At 42.2% G+C, this 16,676-nt stretch overlaps 1 protein-coding gene across 4 annotated transcripts in view; it reads left to right on the top strand.

Annotated features, from left to right (window-relative positions):
- Positions 1-16,676, top strand: part of LOC137324958 (outer dense fiber protein 2-like) — a 133,411-nt gene that overhangs the window by 52,131 nt on the left and 64,604 nt on the right. The window contains exons 18-19 of one of the 4 annotated variants that reach the window (XM_067989651.1): positions 11,769-11,782; positions 14,747-15,106. The exons of the other annotated variants lie outside the window; for them this stretch is intronic. Coding sequence (XP_067845752.1) covers positions 11,769-11,782; positions 14,747-14,760 — 28 coding nt within the window. The 3' untranslated portion in view covers positions 14,761-15,106. Of the gene's footprint in view, positions 1-11,768; positions 11,783-14,746; positions 15,107-16,676 lie in introns of those variants that run through there. 4 annotated transcript variants of the gene reach the window in all.

Raw genomic sequence — 16,676 nt, 5'->3', positions numbered from 1 at the left:
TAAAGGGAATTAGGGGTTACGGGGAGCGGGCAGGAAATTGGACATGAATTTAGATTTGAGGTTTGGATCAGATCAGCCATGATCTTATTGAATGGCGGAGCAGGCTCGAGGGGCCGATTGGCCGACTCCTGCTCCAATTTCTTATGTTCTTATGATTGGCCTATATTCACTAGAATTTAGAAGAATGAGAGGTGATCTCATCGAAACATATAAAATTCTAACAGGACTCGACAGACTCGATGCAGGGAGGATGTTCCCGATGGATGGAGGGTCCAGAACCAGGGGTCACGGTCTCAGGATACGGGGTATGCCATTTAGAACCGAGATGAAGAGAAATTTCTTCACTGAGGGTGGTGAAACTGTGGAATTCTCTACCACAGAAAGCAGTGGAGACCAAGTCAAGAAGGAGATGATATATTTCTTAATGCTAAAGGGATCAAAGGATATGGGGAAAAAGCGGGAACAGAGTACTGAGTTAAACGATCAGCCATGATCATTTTGAATGGCGGAGCAGGCCTGAAGGGCCGAATGGCCTACTCTTGCTCCTATTTTCTATGTTTCTATGAGGGCAGTTCGCGGCGGCACTGGGGTTCCGTGCATGTTGGAAGGACTGCACTGGGAGGTGCCTTCTCACCACCATCCTGGTGCCTGTTGGTCAGTTCCGGCAATAAGACGTTCTGCCAAATGGCATCGACGGTCTGGTCAGGGAAGAAACTGATCGAGTCCACCCTCTCCGTTTCTTGCAGCATCCTTAGAATTTTTCATGTCGACCACTGACGGCCTTGTGGTCGAAGGGGTTCCCCCTCAAGAACCTCTCCACCTGGGACGGGGGGTGGGGGGGGACGGTCCAGCTGGACGGGACGTCCTGCATCTGATCGGCCAGCGTGGCCAGGCCCAGCCTTCTCAGTGTGTTGGACAGGTAGAAACTCAGCACATAGTGACACTTGGTGCTTGCATACTGGAGCTCTACACAACCTGAGGCAGCCACACACAAAGGTGGCCAAAGGGTTGGGGACGCTGTTCCTCACTTTGTCTGGGGACTTGTACATGGTGGTCCTGCGGACGCGTTCTACCTTGGACCTCCAGACAAAGTAGAAGAAACATAAAAAATAGGAGCAAGAGTAGGCCATTCGGCCCTTCAGGCCTGCTCCGCCATTCAAAATAATCATGGCTGATTGTCTAACTCAGTACCCTGTTCCCACTTTTTCCCCATATCCCTTGATCCCTTTAGCATTAAGAAATATATCTATCTCCTTCTTGAATATATTTAATGACTTGGCCTCCACTGCCTTCTGTGGTAGAGAATTCCACAGGTTCACCACCCTCTGAGTGAAGAAATTTCTCCTCATCTCGGTTCTAAATGGAATACCTCGTATCCTGAGACTGTGATCCCTGGTTCTGGACTCCCCAGCCATCGGGAACATCCTCCCTGCATCTAGTCTGTCGAGTCCTGTTAGAATTTTATATATTTCGATGAGATCAAAAACATATACAAAACATATAGTCAGAAGGTCGTGGGTTCAAGTCCCAGAGAATTGAGTATAAAATCTAGGCTGATACTCCCAGTGTAGTACTGAGGGAGCGCTGCACTGTCCGAGGTGCCGTCTTTCGGATGAGATGTTAAACCGAGGACCTATCTGCCCTCTCAGGTGGACGTAAAAGAGTCCATGGCACTATTTTGAAGAACATCAGAAATTGGAGCAGGAGTAGGTCATAAGGCCCCTCGAGCCTGCACTGCCATTAAATAAGATTATGGCTGATCTTCAACCTCAACTCCACTTTCCTGCCTGATTCCCTTAGAGTCCTAAATTCTATCGATCTCAGCCTTGAATACACTCAACGACTGAGCATCCACAGCCCTCTGGGATAGAGAGTTTCAAAGATTCACAACCCTCTGAAGAAATTTCTTCTCATCTCAGTCCTAAATGGCCAACCCCTTATCCTGAGACTGTGCCCCCCTAGTTCTAGACTCTCCAGCCAGGGGAAACAGCCTCTCAGCATCTACCCTGTCAAGCCCTCTCAGAAACTTAGATCTTTCAATTTGGCTGCCACGTTTCATACATTACAATACTTCATTACAACACTACAGCAGTGACTACACTTCAGAAGTACTTCATTGGCTGTAAAGCGCTTTGGGACGTCCTGCGGTTGTGAAAGACGCTGTATAAATGCAAGTCTTTCTTTCTTTAGAGATCTATGCATTAGAACACCCAGATCTCTTTCTTTTTCTACCGGCTTCAGTACTTTTCCCTGAAGGGTGTAAATATGTTCATCATTCACCCTGCCCACATGCAGAACACTACACCTTTCTAAGTTAAACATAATTTGCCAGTCATGAGCCCAATCCCCCAGCGCATCTAGATCTGTCTGTCGTAGTCGACCATCTTCTACAGTCCATTCTCTCGCACATAACTTGGTATCATATGCAAACTTGCAGATCGATCCCTCAACACCTACATCTAGATCATTAATAAAAATAGTAAACAGCAACGGTCCCAACACTGATTCCCGAGGGACACCGCTGATGAGCAGTCTCCAAGCAGAACCAAACCTATCTAAAACCACTCTCTGCCTGTGGGCTTCCAGGCAGTTCTCAATCCAGTGCAGTAGATTGCCCCTAATACCTGAGGCTTCGATCTTGTACCTTATCAGAAGCCTTTTGGAAATCAAGACAGACAGCGTCTACTGGGTTTCCCTCATCCACCATCTTGGTGACTTCTTCAATAAATACAATCAAGTTAGTAAGACAGGACCTCCTTTTATCGAAGCCATGTTGGGTGCCCCTTGTTCTCATCAGACATTGGGTGAATTTAGGATCAGGCTTCAATATAATGCCGTACATAGTGGAATAGTAACACTTACTGATACTTTTTAAGGCTCATGCCTGAAGAATGGTCATTTATGACTCCCTTGATGTCTCAAATCAAATGATCTAGTGAGTAGCTAAGCCATACATACCAGGAGAGTCCCAGGTTAGAACCCTGAGTGAAGGTAGCTGATCTCGGTTTGGATAGCAGGAGGACCACGACAGCTGGCCTCAACACCCACTTCAGTTAGGGAGGGAAAATTCCCTAGGGTTCCAGTCCAGTGACCGCTGCTGGCAAGTGTGTGTGTATAGACATCTGGTGAGGGCAGGATTGAGCTTGTAGGAGATGCTGTGTATGATGCACAAGCTTGTAGATGTGCAGGCTCAGACTGGTATGAGGCACGAGAAGGCTGCTGGCAACCGTGCAACTGTATCCCAGCAAGAGTCAGCGCCTGGAGGAAAGGAGGGGAGAAAAGTGACAATGTAGCCATGTTTAATGGATTGTTAGTTCAGTTGTCAGACCAGGTTTTTTCTTTTTTAGCAGTCCTGGGAACTGGGCCTGTCTGAAAACTTCCTGATATGCCAACAACTGACTTTGAATCCACCTATGTCTGGTGCCCATGGTACACATGGATGTCTGGTTTAAGCACTAACAACTCTTCTGGTGCTTCACCTCTCATAATGTTGTAGAGGACTGAGAATTCTAGTCAGCCCGACAACAAGCTTTATATTTTTGTTGGCTTTACTTGCTGGTGGGAGGGCTCAGGGAACATGATTCCTACATCTAAACGTTAAGTACCGTCATAAGATGTTTACATTTCAGTTATTACTAATGCTTTGAATGCAATGAATCATATTTCATTTTAATATGTTAACATATTGTCTGTGGCAAGTACAAGATAATGTTGGAGTCCATTGTTCGGTGTAGCTTTCAATTGTACTGTGTACTTAAGCAGGAGATGAGTTTTCTCTGTAGCCTGCCAAATACGCACACAATGGGCCATAAATCGCTCGGAGCGGAGAGGCAACGGTCACTGCTGTCCCTGCGAAATATAGTAATGAAATTACTTATGGTGGGCTCTGTGGCGTTGAATTGCTTGAATTTGAACTTTAACAAAAATCAACCCAGCCTCTGAGCAGCGTGAGTTGCTGCGAGTGGAAAAGTCTGTGAGAGGAGAAGTCCCGCCCACAGATCCAGCCTGCATTGCTCAAACAGGCAAGCAGACTTCATTTATTGAAAGTTAGTATTCTGAATGTAACCGTAAATAAAAAAATTACATTTTTTTAATAAAAAGCCAAAGAAATAATTGAATTAAATAAAAGAGACCGAAGGGAAATTTTTTTTTTACTGACCAAAAACTTTTAAAATAAGGAGTAATATGACCGTCCACATTTATAAAAGTTAATTTTTAGTTATTTGAAACTTAATTTAGAACACAATGGGCCAGAAATCACTCGGAGCGGTGAGGAAATGTTCACCGCCGTTTCTGCGAAATAAATTAACAAAATTACTTACTGCGGGCTAAGTTTAAAACTTGGTTTTGACCTGGTATTTTTAAGCGTAGCTGTTTGTGTAATTAGTTAGTTTCCAGCTGGGCAGATGAGCAAGTTGGCACTTTTTCAAAGATTTCTCTGATTGCAGCGTGCGAGGTCCCTTTAATTTGAAACTGTCATAGAACCATGGAAAAGATACAGCACAGAAGGGGGCCATTCGGCCCATCGTGTTGCGCCGGCTAGAAGAACAACCAGGTGCCCATTCTAATCCCACCTTCTTCCAGCACCCGCTCCGTAGCCCTGCAGCTTACAGCACTTCAGGTGCAGATCCAGGTAATTTTTAAGAGTTAAGGGTCCTTTCCTCTACCACCAATTCGGGCAGCGAATTCCATACACCCACCACCCTCTGGGTAAAAAAGTTTTTCCTCATGTCCCCTCTAATCCTTCCGCCAATCAGCTTAAATCGATGTCCTCTAGTTCTTGAACTCTCCACTAGGGGAAACAGGTACTCCCTGTCTACTCTATCTGGGCCCATCATAATTTTGTACACCTCAATCAAGTCTCCCTTCAGCCTCCTCTGCTCCAAGGAAAACAACCCCAGCCTATCCAATCTCTCCTCGTAGCTGCAATTTTCAAACCCTGGCAACATTCTTGTAAATCTTCTCTGCACTCTCTCCACAGCAATTACGTCCTTCCTGTAATGTGGTGACCAGAACTGTGCACAATACTCCAGCTGTGGCCTTACCAGCATTTTATACAGTTCCATCATTACATCCCTGCTTTTGTATTCTACACCTCGGCTGATAACGGAGAGCATTCCGTATGCCTTCTTCATCACCTTATCTACCTGTACTGCCACCTTCAGGGACCTGTGCACATGCACTCCAAGGTCTCTCACTTCCTCTACCCCTCTCAATATATTCCCGTTTACTGCGCATTCCCTTTTACTGTTTGCCCTCCCTAAGTGCATTACCTCACACTTCTCCGGGTTGAACTCCATTTGCCACTTTTCCGCTCCCTCCACCAACCCATTGATATTTTCTTGGAGTCTACAGCTATCCTCTTCACTATCAACTACACGGCCAATTTTTGTGTCATCTGCAGATTTGTCAATCATGTCCCCTACGTTCAAGTCCAATCATTAATATATACCACAAACAGCAAGAAACCCAACACTGAGCCCTGTGGCACACCGCTGGAAATTGATTTCCATTCGCAAAGACATCCATCGACTTTTACCCTTTGTTTCCTGTTACTGAGCCAGTTTTGGATCCAATTCGCCACATTTCCCTGAATCCCATGGGCTTTTACCTTTCTGACCAGTCTGCCGTGGGGGACCTTGTCAAATGCCTTACTAAAATCCATGCAGACAACATCCACTGCACTACCCTCATCAATCTTCCTTGTCACTTCCTCAAAGAATTTAATCAGATTTGTAAGGCATGACCTTCCCTGAACAAATCCATGCTGATGATCCCTGATTTAAACATGCCTTTCCAACTGACAGTTTATCCTATCTCTCAGTATTGAATAATCCGTCATATCGCCGATGAACCACTTGGAGCAAGCTCCGGATTTCCGCATTTCACTGCCCATGTGCAAATGCTCCTTTAATTCGCCACTAACGACGGAGAGCGCTGTTGAGCTCCTCCGTTATTTCTGCGGTGATTTGTGCCCCATTATTCCATTGGTGGATATGTGCTTTGTAGGACATTTGAAAGTTGCTGATAATGCTAATATTTTCTCGAGAAACATTTGCTACCTTTTCCAATCAGCTTTGCTACTTATTGGCTCTGCATTGTGGCAGGTCGAGGAAAATTCAAGCCCCACTTGTCTGTGTTTGATGCACAACAGCTATGAAGCTGAAATAAATACAAGCGTAGTGAAAAATGAGGTTATTGTAAAATTAAAATTGTGAACCTTGATCATCTATTATAGATTACTCTTTTAAATAGTAATTGCATGATGTAAAATAATGTGATGTCAAGAGTAAAATTGTTACATGAAAGGATAAAAAGCCCGTAATTAACATGTCTTTATTGAATGGATAAACATAGGATTTAATATGCATAAGAGGAGACATCTTAAAATATGGCAAAATCTTTTACTATGCATTAACAAAGAATACTTGTATATAATCTAAATATGTCAATTTGGACCCTTGAAAATAAAACACACTTCCACTAAGAAAATAGTCAAACATCATAATTATAATGAACACTATTATTACAAACCTCCTATTGTAAAGACTTCAGCCCAGAAATTACTATGTGCCATATTATAGTGCAGCCAGAGATAGGTAATCATCACCTCATCTGTCTGGGCTGGATCTGAACCCAAGTCCCTGAAGTAACTGGAGAGTGTGTTAACACACCACAGCAGATTGGTGTGTGATAAGCAAATGCAGTTTAGCCTGCCTGCGCTCGCATTTTCCATTCAAGAGCGCAGAAGGAGGCTCAGACATGAGGCTCAGAAGAAATATAATTTATGAATTTGCGTTCCCAGATTTGCATGGTATTTCTTTGTTTGTCATGCTAAAATAAGTATCTTACTTATTTTAGACAAATTGATGCCTTTGTTAAAATAACTATGCAATCAAAGTACGTAAATGTATTAAGCATTTGTGCACTAATAGAGCAGTCACTTCGAGGCTTCTGTAATTTCAAATCTTGTTATAACAATTTCTGATCCCAGCTGAGCTGAAAGACATGAGCTTAAACTTCAAAATGATGGCTCCAGTTGCATTATATACTTATGAAACTGTCTAATTGAGAGTCAAATTCCTGACAAAAAACTGCTCACGAACAAGCAAGTTATGTAAAATCAAACTATTTGCTCCTACAATGAAAAATTCCTCAAAATGCTAATGCTTTGCATCGGACTGCACCAACTGGAGAAGAAAAACATATTGGGCAGGTGAACAAGAGGCTACCACAGTTTTGCACAATTAAGCCTCCATGGCACGATTTTGATGAAGAGCAAGGGAGTTCTCCCTGGTGTCCTGGCCAATATTTATCCCTCAACCAACATCATTAAAACAGATTATCTGGTCATTTATCTCATTGCTGTTTATGGGACCTTGCTTTGCACAAATTGGCTGCTGCGTTTTCTACGTTACAACAGCGACTATACTTCAAAAATACTTAATTGGCTGTAAAGTGCTTTGGGATGTCGTGAGGTCATGAAAGGTGCTGTCTAAATGCAAGCTCTCTCTTTTGCTTTTAGGCCTGATTGGTTGTGTCAATCCAAAATAACGATGAATGATAGATAGAGGAGATAATATGGTAAAGAAGCAGGGAATCTTCACACGTTAGGCTGATGCCCCTCCATTGTTAGCTTCTGGTAAGAAGTATCAGACAGTTTGGTTGAAAAGAAGGAAAACAATTCAATCAGCTGTTAGATGTGGAGTATTATGGGAGAAGACATGAAATGCTCTAAAAAATCAATGAGTTTACTTTCAACAATGGTTTTTCCTGCCAAATATATAATTTGACAACATTGAAGTCACCAACTGTGATGGAATTGGAATAGACTGCTAATGGACATTCCTAGGGGCCAAAAGAAAACATTGGTTAATAAAGATTTTGCTGGGGGCAGGGACATCAAAGGTGGAGGTGAGGGGGTGATTGAGCAAATTGACTGGTGTAGAAGTTTTGTGGTGAATGGAAGTTGGGAGTTTGAAAGTGCGTTTGTCAGTAACTTGGGGGAGGGTCTTTTCCAGGGCCAGCACAGAAAGAAGTGGGGTTGGAAAGGGGTAGTGGGATGTGAGTGGTGAGGGATACATGGAAGTGGTCACAGATGGCCTTGTCAATGATTGAGACCGTGGGAGTGGAGAAGCCACATGACATGGCAAGTGTGAGGGGGTGGCCGTGAATTTGGGTAGGAGAGTTTATATAGAGGGAGAGATTTGGAGAAAGCAGTGAATTCAGAGGAGAGAAGGCGAGGGGAGCGGAAATTGAGATTGAAATCACCGAGGTTGATGAGTCGCTCAGTACAGAGTCTGGGGGAGGAAAGAAGAGATGATATCTCAGGGAGAATCTCAGGGTGGTGCTTGGGGTGGTGGAGCGGTGGACAATGATGATTTAAAAGGAGAGGTGAAAGGGGTGGAGCAAGATGAGGAGCTTGAAAGAGGAGAAGGTACCAGAAGACCAGGAGGAGAGATCAAGGTGTGGCCTGGTGATAAGGGCCACCACTTTGGCAGTTTGTGCAGGGCTGGTGGTGTAAAGTATAGCCAGACAAGTAACGTGAGGGCAAAAACCTTCTTTTCCGTGACTATTATGATTTAGCCAGCTTGCAGGGCAGCCTATGTACCATAATTGGACTGGAGCTAGGAAATCTTTTCTTCTACCTCAGAGCTTAGTCTCTCTCTCTTTGCTGCAGGTGTTAAGCATATGTGTTTTGTTACTAGGTCTTTGTTGCAAAGCTCTATAACAATTAGTTTGCCCTCCACTAAGTTGAGATCTTCCACTCCATAAAACAGAAGGGTTTAGTTAATTTACCTTGGAAAGTCTGTTGTAATGAGCTTAATTATGTGTATTGTTCATAACATGCCGTGTGATCTGCCGCACTGATTGATCCTTGTCTCAATAAAGTGCTCTGTTCTATCCAACTGATCAGAATTTAGAAACCAAAAAAGAATTAGTGTCTGGCCTGAGAGAGTTATATTTTGAGGATTGAAGGACCTTGTTACAGTCCTAGAATAGAATACTTCTAAATTAAATGGCTTTGCTGATGAATAATCCTGTGCTTAGTTATTCAAAATGCTGGAATTCTCCCAATGGAAACAGGATAATAATACTTGTACTTTTCCATTTTAAGTTAGCGATCTATGTGCAAGATACTATCAGTTTCAACGAGACTCAATGCCTTTCCATTGGGGTCATGCACAGACACTGTAGAGCAGAACTCCACTCCATGCCCAACAAAATTGTCCCAATCTCAACAACCTCATCAAAGAACACTGTCCCATTCATACAATCCCCAGTCAAGATGTTTTCCCTGTACTTTCAAATTATTACCAAAAAAATCGACGTGATATTGAAAATGATTAATGTAATGCATTAAAAGACAAGAACCATTCAGAATTTCCAATCAAATCTGAATAGCCTTTTTGGTGGTTTCATAGAATCATAGAAAGTCACGGCACAGAAGGAGGCAATTTGTCCCATCGTGTCTGTTTCGGCTGAAAAAGAGCGATCCGCTTAATCCCACTTTCCAGCACTTGGTCCGTAGCCCTGTAGGTTACGGCACTTCAAGTGCACGTCCAAGTACTTTTTAATGAGTTGAGGGTTTCTGCCTCTACCACCCTTTCAGGCAGTAAGTTCCAGACCCCACCACCCTCTGGGTGAAAACATTTCTGCTCGGCTTCCCTCTAATCATTCTACCAATTACTTTGAATCTATGCCCCCTGGTCACTGACCCGAGCCTATCCAATCTTTTCTCATAGCTAATATTCTCCAGCCCTGGCAAAATCCTTGTAAATCTCCTCTGTACCCAGTCTGTACTCAAGCGTAGGAGGCATGATTAAGAAATTTGCGGATGACACAAAGATAGGCCGTGCGGTTGATAGTGAGGTGGAAAGCTGTAGACTGCAGGAAGATATCAATGGACTGATCAGATGGACAGAAAATTGGCAAATGGAGTTTAATTCAGAGAAGTGTGAGGTAATGCATTTGGGGAGAGCAAACAAGGCAAGGGAATATACAATAAATGGGAGGATACTGAGAGGTGTGGAGGAAGTGAGAGACCTTAGAGTGCATGTCCACAGATCCCTGAAGATAGCAGGATAGGTAGATAAGATGGTTAAGAAGGCATATAGAATGCTTTCCTTTATTAGCCAAGGCATTCAATATAAAAGCAGGGATGTTATACTGGAACTGTATAAAACATTAGTTAGGCCACAGCTTGAGTACTGCGCACAGTTCTGGTCACCACATTACAGGAAGGATGTACTTGCACTAGAGAGGGTGCAGAGGAGATTTACGAAGATGTTGCCAGGACTGGGGAATTTTAGCTATGATGACAGATTGGACAAGCTGGGGTTGTTTTCCTTGGAACAGAGGAGGCCGAGGGGTGATTTGATTGAGGTGTATATAATTATGAGGGGCCGAGATAGAGCGGATAGGAAAGGCCTATTTCCCTTAGCGCAGGGGTCAATAACCAGGGAGCATAGATGTAATGTGATTGGTAAAAGGATTAGAGCAGAAATGAGGAAAAATGTTTTCACCCAGAGGGTGGTGGGGGTCTGGAACTCGCTGCCTGAGAGGGTGGTAGAGGGAGAAACCCTCAACTCATTTAAAAAGTACCTGGATGTGCACCTGAAGATCTGTGACCTGCAGGGCTATGGACCAAATGCGGGAAAGTGGGATTAGGCTGGGTGGCTCGTTTCTCAGCCCAACGGACACGATGGGCCGAATGGCCTCCTTCTGTGCCGTAAATTTTCTAAAAAGAAAGGCGACTCACCACCACCTTCTCAAGGGCAATTAGGGAAGGGCAATAAATGGGCCTTGCCAGCGATGCCCACATCCCATGAACGAATGGAAAAAAAACCCGTCTCTCGTGCAATCATATCTTTCCTGTAATGTGGGGACCAGAACTGTACACAATATCCAAGCTGTGGCCTAACCAATGTTTTATACAGTTCGAGCATTACCTCCTTCTTCTTATAGTCTATGCCTCAGCTAATAAAGGAAAGCATCCCGTATGCCTTTTTAATCACTTTATCTACCTGTCCTGCTACTTTCAGGGATCTGTGGACATGCACTCCAAGGTCCCTTTGTTCTTCTGCACCTCTCAGTATCCTCCCATTTATTGTGTATTCCCTTGCCTTGTTTGCCCTCCCCAAACGCATTACCTCACACTTCTGTGGATTGAATTCCACTTGCCACTATTCTGCCCACCTGACCTGTCCACTAATATCTTCCTGCAGTCTGCAGGTTTCTTCCTCACTATCAACCACACGGCCAATTTTTGTATCATCTGCAGACTTCCTGATCAAGCCCCCCACATTCAAGTCCAAATCATTAATATGTACCACAAAAAGCAAGGGACCAATACTGAGTCTTGCGGAACCCCACTGGTATAACAAGATCTGGAAGATATTCCAGTAAATGTATCAATTTATCTGTTCGAACCATCTACGGGAAGAGGAGTCAGGGCCGGAAGAGGAGTCAGGGCCAGAAGAGGCCCAAAAAGATGTCCTTTTTCTTTTTTTGACTTTACTTGTGGGGCCAGGAGGAACAGGGGTGCTCAAGAGTGAACCTCTTTATCCACATCAAAGCAAATGATTGCCCTGGATTTCATTAAAGGATCAATTTTAGACAATCAATCACATAATTGAAAAGCAAAATACTTCAGATGCTGGAAATCTGAAATAAAAACAGAAAATGCTGAAAACACTCAGCAGGTCAGGCAACATCTGTGGAGAGGTTATCGAACTGAAACATTAACTCTGTTTCTCTCTTCACAGATGCTGCCAGACCTGTTGAGTATTTCCAGCATTTCCTGTTTTTAAATCAAGCACAAACTTGCACAGGACCTGGACTCTAATCCATGGATGTGTACAATTGCAATTTCATTAGCAATTTTAAATTCAGTCGCAATAAAGACATTGTATATCTGCAATGTCAGCGGTTAATAGTGTTTTTCCAGATAGAACGTGTTTTGAAGCAAAAATGTTTTTGGCAGTCATAAAATAGATTCTATTTGTAGATAAAAGGTGCTCTTAACTAAGATGTAGCAGTAAAGGATGAGGAGGTAGTAGCGATATTGGATAGGGTAAAAATAGATAAAGACGAGTTAGTTAAAAGATTGGCAGTACTCAAAGTAGAAAAGTTACCCTGTCCAGATGGGATGCACCTTACGTTACTGAGGGAAGTAAGGGTGGAAGTTACGGAGACTCTGGGCACAATCTTCCAATCCTTCTTAGATATGGGGACGGTGCCGGTGGACTGGAGGATTGCAAATGTTACACCCCTGTTCAAAAAAGAGGAGAGTGATAAACCCGGCAATTACAGGCCAGTCAGCCTAACGTCGGTGGTGGGGAAACTTTTAGAGACAATAATGATGGACAAAATTAATTGGCACTTGGAAAAGTATGGGCTAATAGATGAAAGTCAGCACAGATTTTATTAAATGTAAATCATGTTTGACTAATTTGATTGAGTTCTTTGATGAAATAATGGAAAGGGTTGATAAGGGTAGTGCTGTTGATGTTGTGTATATGGACTTTCAAAAAGCTTTTGATAAAGTACCACATAATAAACTTGTTATCAAAATTAAAGCCGATGGGATTAAAGGGACAGTGCCTGCATGGATGCAAAATTGGTTAGGGGACAGAAAGCAGAGAGTAGTGCTGAGCGTTTGTTTTTCAGACTGGAAAGAAGTATACAGTAGTGTACCCCAGGGGTCGGTATTAGGACCACTGGTCTTTTTGATATATATTAATAACATGGACTTGAGTATAGAGGGTATAATTTCAAAGATTGCAGATGACACATAATTGTCGTAAACAATGTGGAATATAGTAACAGATTTCAAGAGGACGTAGATAGACTGGTGAATTGGGCAGACACAAGGCAGATGAAATTTAACGCAGAGAAGTGTGAAGTGATGCATTTTGGTAGGAAAAATGAAGGGAGGCAATAAGAACTAAATGGTACAATATTAAAGGGGGTGCATGAACAGAGAGACCTGGGGGTTCACATACACAAATCTTTGAAGGTGGCAGGAAATATTGAGAAGGCTGTTAAAAAAGCAGATGGGATCCTCGACTTTATTAATAGAGGCATAGAGTATAAAAGAAAGGAAGTTATGCTAAACTTTTATAAAACACTAGTTAGGCCTCAGCTGGAGTATTGTGTTCAATTCTGGGCACCACTCTTTAGGAAGGATGAGAAGGCCTTAGAGAGGGTGCAGAAGAGATTTTCTAGAATGGTACCAGGGATGAGGGACTTCAGTTATGTGGAGAGACTGGAGAAGCTGTGGTTGTTCTCCTTAGAACAGAGAAGGTTAAGGGGAGATTTGATAGAGGTGTTCAAAATCATGAACGGTTTTGATGGAGTAAATAAGGAGAAACTGTTTCCAGTGGCAGAAGGGTCGGTAACCAGAGGACACAGATTTAAGGTGATTGGCAAAAGAACCAGAGGTGACAATAAGCAAAAAAAATTTTTACACAGCGAGTTGTTGTGATCTAGAATGCACTGCCTGAAAAGGTGTAGTTGAGTTGTTTTAATGGGAGACTTTAATTTTCATATAGATTGGGAAGAGCAGAGTGGCTCAAGTCGGAATGGTAATGAATTTCTAGAGTGCATTCAAGATAGTTTTCTGGAGCAATATGTTCTCAAACCAACAAGAGGGCGGGCCATACTAGATTTAGTATTGAGTAATGAGCCAGACTTAGTTAATAATCTAACAGTAAGGGAATATTTATCTAACAGTGATCATAATATGATTGAATTCAACGATAAGTTTCTCCTTTTCAAACCTAACACAAGTTACTAAGATTCTTGATTTTGGTAAGACTAACTTTTTAAGTTAATGAAACAAGGACTGACGACAGCAAACTGGTCAAAACTATTATTGGGGTAAAACTAGAGAAGAACAGTGGGAGGTGTTCAAAAAGGAATTTAGCTTAATACAGGACCAGTATATACCCCAAAGGGCAAGAGCTCTACTTACCAAATAAAATATCCATGGTCTACAAAAGAGATGAGAGATAACATAAAAATAAAGCAAAGAGTATATAAAAGTGCAAAGAATAGTGTAGATCCAAGGGACTGGGAGAGATATAAAGAACAGCAAAAGAAGACAAAAAAGGTAGGTAGAGCTGCAAAAGAGAATATGAAAAGAAACTTGCGAGAGATATCAAGATTAACACTATGTTTTTACAATTATATTCGAAGAAAAAGGGTAATCAAGAGTAATGTGGGCTCTTTAAAAACAGATGCGGGTAATATTCCAAATGAAAATAAGGAAATGGCAGACTTGTTGAATAATTATTTTGTGTCAATCTGCACAGTGGAGGAAGAGGATAATATACCTGACATTCCAGGGAAACTAATAATGAATCAAAGACTGGAACTCAGTCGAGTTAAGATAAGGAAGAAAATAGAATTAGAAAAAATAATGACAAATCTGACAAATCCCCAGGATCTGATGGTTTCCACCCCAGGGTTTTAAAGGAAGTAGTTGATGAAATTGCAGATGCTTTTGAGAATCCCTACGTGGTCAGTTTTTAGTAAAATATTAAGATGCCTACGTGGCAAAGAAGCAGAATGCAAAATGGTTAGAAAGGGTTAATTAGTTAGTAACTGAGATTGATACAAGTGGCCTGGCCCTCCTGCTGGGCCATATGTTTGCGTAGTCAGCAGGTTTGCATGGTCTTAGCAATGTAGAGTCTTTGATGTGATTCAAGGACTGGTCTGAATGTCTCCATGTTTATGGCAGATCAATATAGGTAACGAGCTTAGCCAAAGTTGAAAGACATTCCAGGTTGGGAGATAAGGAACAGAAGGAACAGGGAAGAACATTCCAAGTTGGAAAGTGAGGAAGTATCCCCTTTGATGTCTAACAGCAGCATGATCAGCACATGGACGATTTATGATTGGCCGGAAATAATGTAACCTCGCATGGCAACCTATGCCCGGCTTATGATTGGTGTTGACCCTCGTTAAGTATGTTCCAACCCTATTCATCTGTATAAAAACGTGTGGATTTCTGTATGTTTTTGTTCTTGTTCTGCCAGCATAGAGGGACTCTATCAGGAGTCCAAATCAGTGCTGCAGACTAAGAACCCTGCTATTAAAGATGTGTTGAACTTTAAAATGTATTCGACTTCAGTTTTTACTGAACCAGACTGAGGGGAAAGAATCCGGATCGTCACTTTAGCCATAACTTTCCAAAGGTCTCTTGATTCAGAAATTGTCCCTTTAGATTGGGAAATTGCACATGTAATTCCATTATTTAAGAAAGGTGAGAGAGAGAAAGCAGGAAATTATAAATCTGTTAGTCTAACATCTGTAGTGGGGAAGTTATTGGAATCTATAATTAAGGACAGTGTGACTGAGCACTTGGAGAAATTTGATCTGATTAGAGAGAGCCAACATGGTTTTGTAAAGTGGAGGTCATGACTAAGGAACTTAATTGATTTTTTTGAGGAAATAACTAAAGTAGTAAACAGGGGCATGTCTATGGATGTAGTTTATATGGACTTCCAGAAGGCTTTTGATAAGGTTCCACATAAGAGACTGTACGTTAAAATTGAAGCTCATGGAATTGAAGGCAAATTATTGACCTGGTTAGGAGATTGGTTAGGTGGTAGAAGACTTAGAGCAGGGATAATGGGTATGTACTCGAATTGGAAGGAAGCGACTAGTGGCGTCCCACAAGGGTCTGTGCTGGGGCCTCAACTATTTATTATATTTATTCATGACTTAATAACACAATAGAGAGCCATATATTCAAGTTTGCCGATGACACAAAGATAAGTGGCATTGTAAGTAGTGTAGACGGGAACATAAAATTACAAAGAGACATTGATAGATTAAGTGAGTGGGCAAAACTGCGGCAGATGGATTTCAATGCAGTTAAGTGTGAGATCATCCATTTTGGATCAAAAAAAGATAGATCTGAGTATTTTTTAAATGTTGAAAAGCTAGGAACAGTAGAGATCCAAAGAGATTTAGGGGTCCATGTACATGGATCACTAAAATGTCGTGTCTGGTATAAAATATAATCAAAAAGGCAATTGAATGTTGGCCTTTATAACTAGTGGGCTAGAATATAAAGGGGAGGAAGTTTTACTACAGCTGTACAAAGCTCTGGTTAGACCACATCTGGAGTATTATGTACAGTTCGGGGCACTGCACCTAAGAAAGGATATATTGGCCTTGCAAGGAGAGCAATGCAGTTTCACCAGAATGTTATCAGGGCTCCAAGGATGAGATTATGAGACATTAAATAAACCAGGCTTGTATTCCCTGGAATATAGAAGGTTAAGGGGTGATTTGATTGAGGTTTTTAGGATTTTGAAAGGAATTATTAGGGTAGATAGAGGGAAACTTTTTCCACTGGTGAGGGGGTGTAGGACAAGGGTACATAACATTAAAATCAGAGCCAGGCCATTCTGGAGAGAAGATAGGAAACACTTCTTCACGCAAAGGGTAGGAGAAGTGTGGAACTCTCCCGCACAAAAAGCAGTAGAGACTAGCTCAATTAATAATTTTAAATCTGAAATCGATAGATTTTTGCTAGCTAAGGGTATTAAGGGATATGGAGCCATGATCCAATTGAATGGTGGAACAGGCCCGAGGGGCTGAATGGCCTATTCCTGTTCCTATGTTCCTCCCACTCTATTTACTTCATCTAACACTATCAG

Source organism: Heptranchias perlo, chromosome 9, assembly GCF_035084215.1.
Source record: "Heptranchias perlo isolate sHepPer1 chromosome 9, sHepPer1.hap1, whole genome shotgun sequence".
NCBI classification, from domain to species: Eukaryota; Metazoa; Chordata; class Chondrichthyes; order Hexanchiformes; family Hexanchidae; genus Heptranchias; species Heptranchias perlo.
The sequence above is the reverse complement of the archived record's forward strand: the minus strand, read 5'-3'. Positions and strand labels throughout refer to the sequence as shown.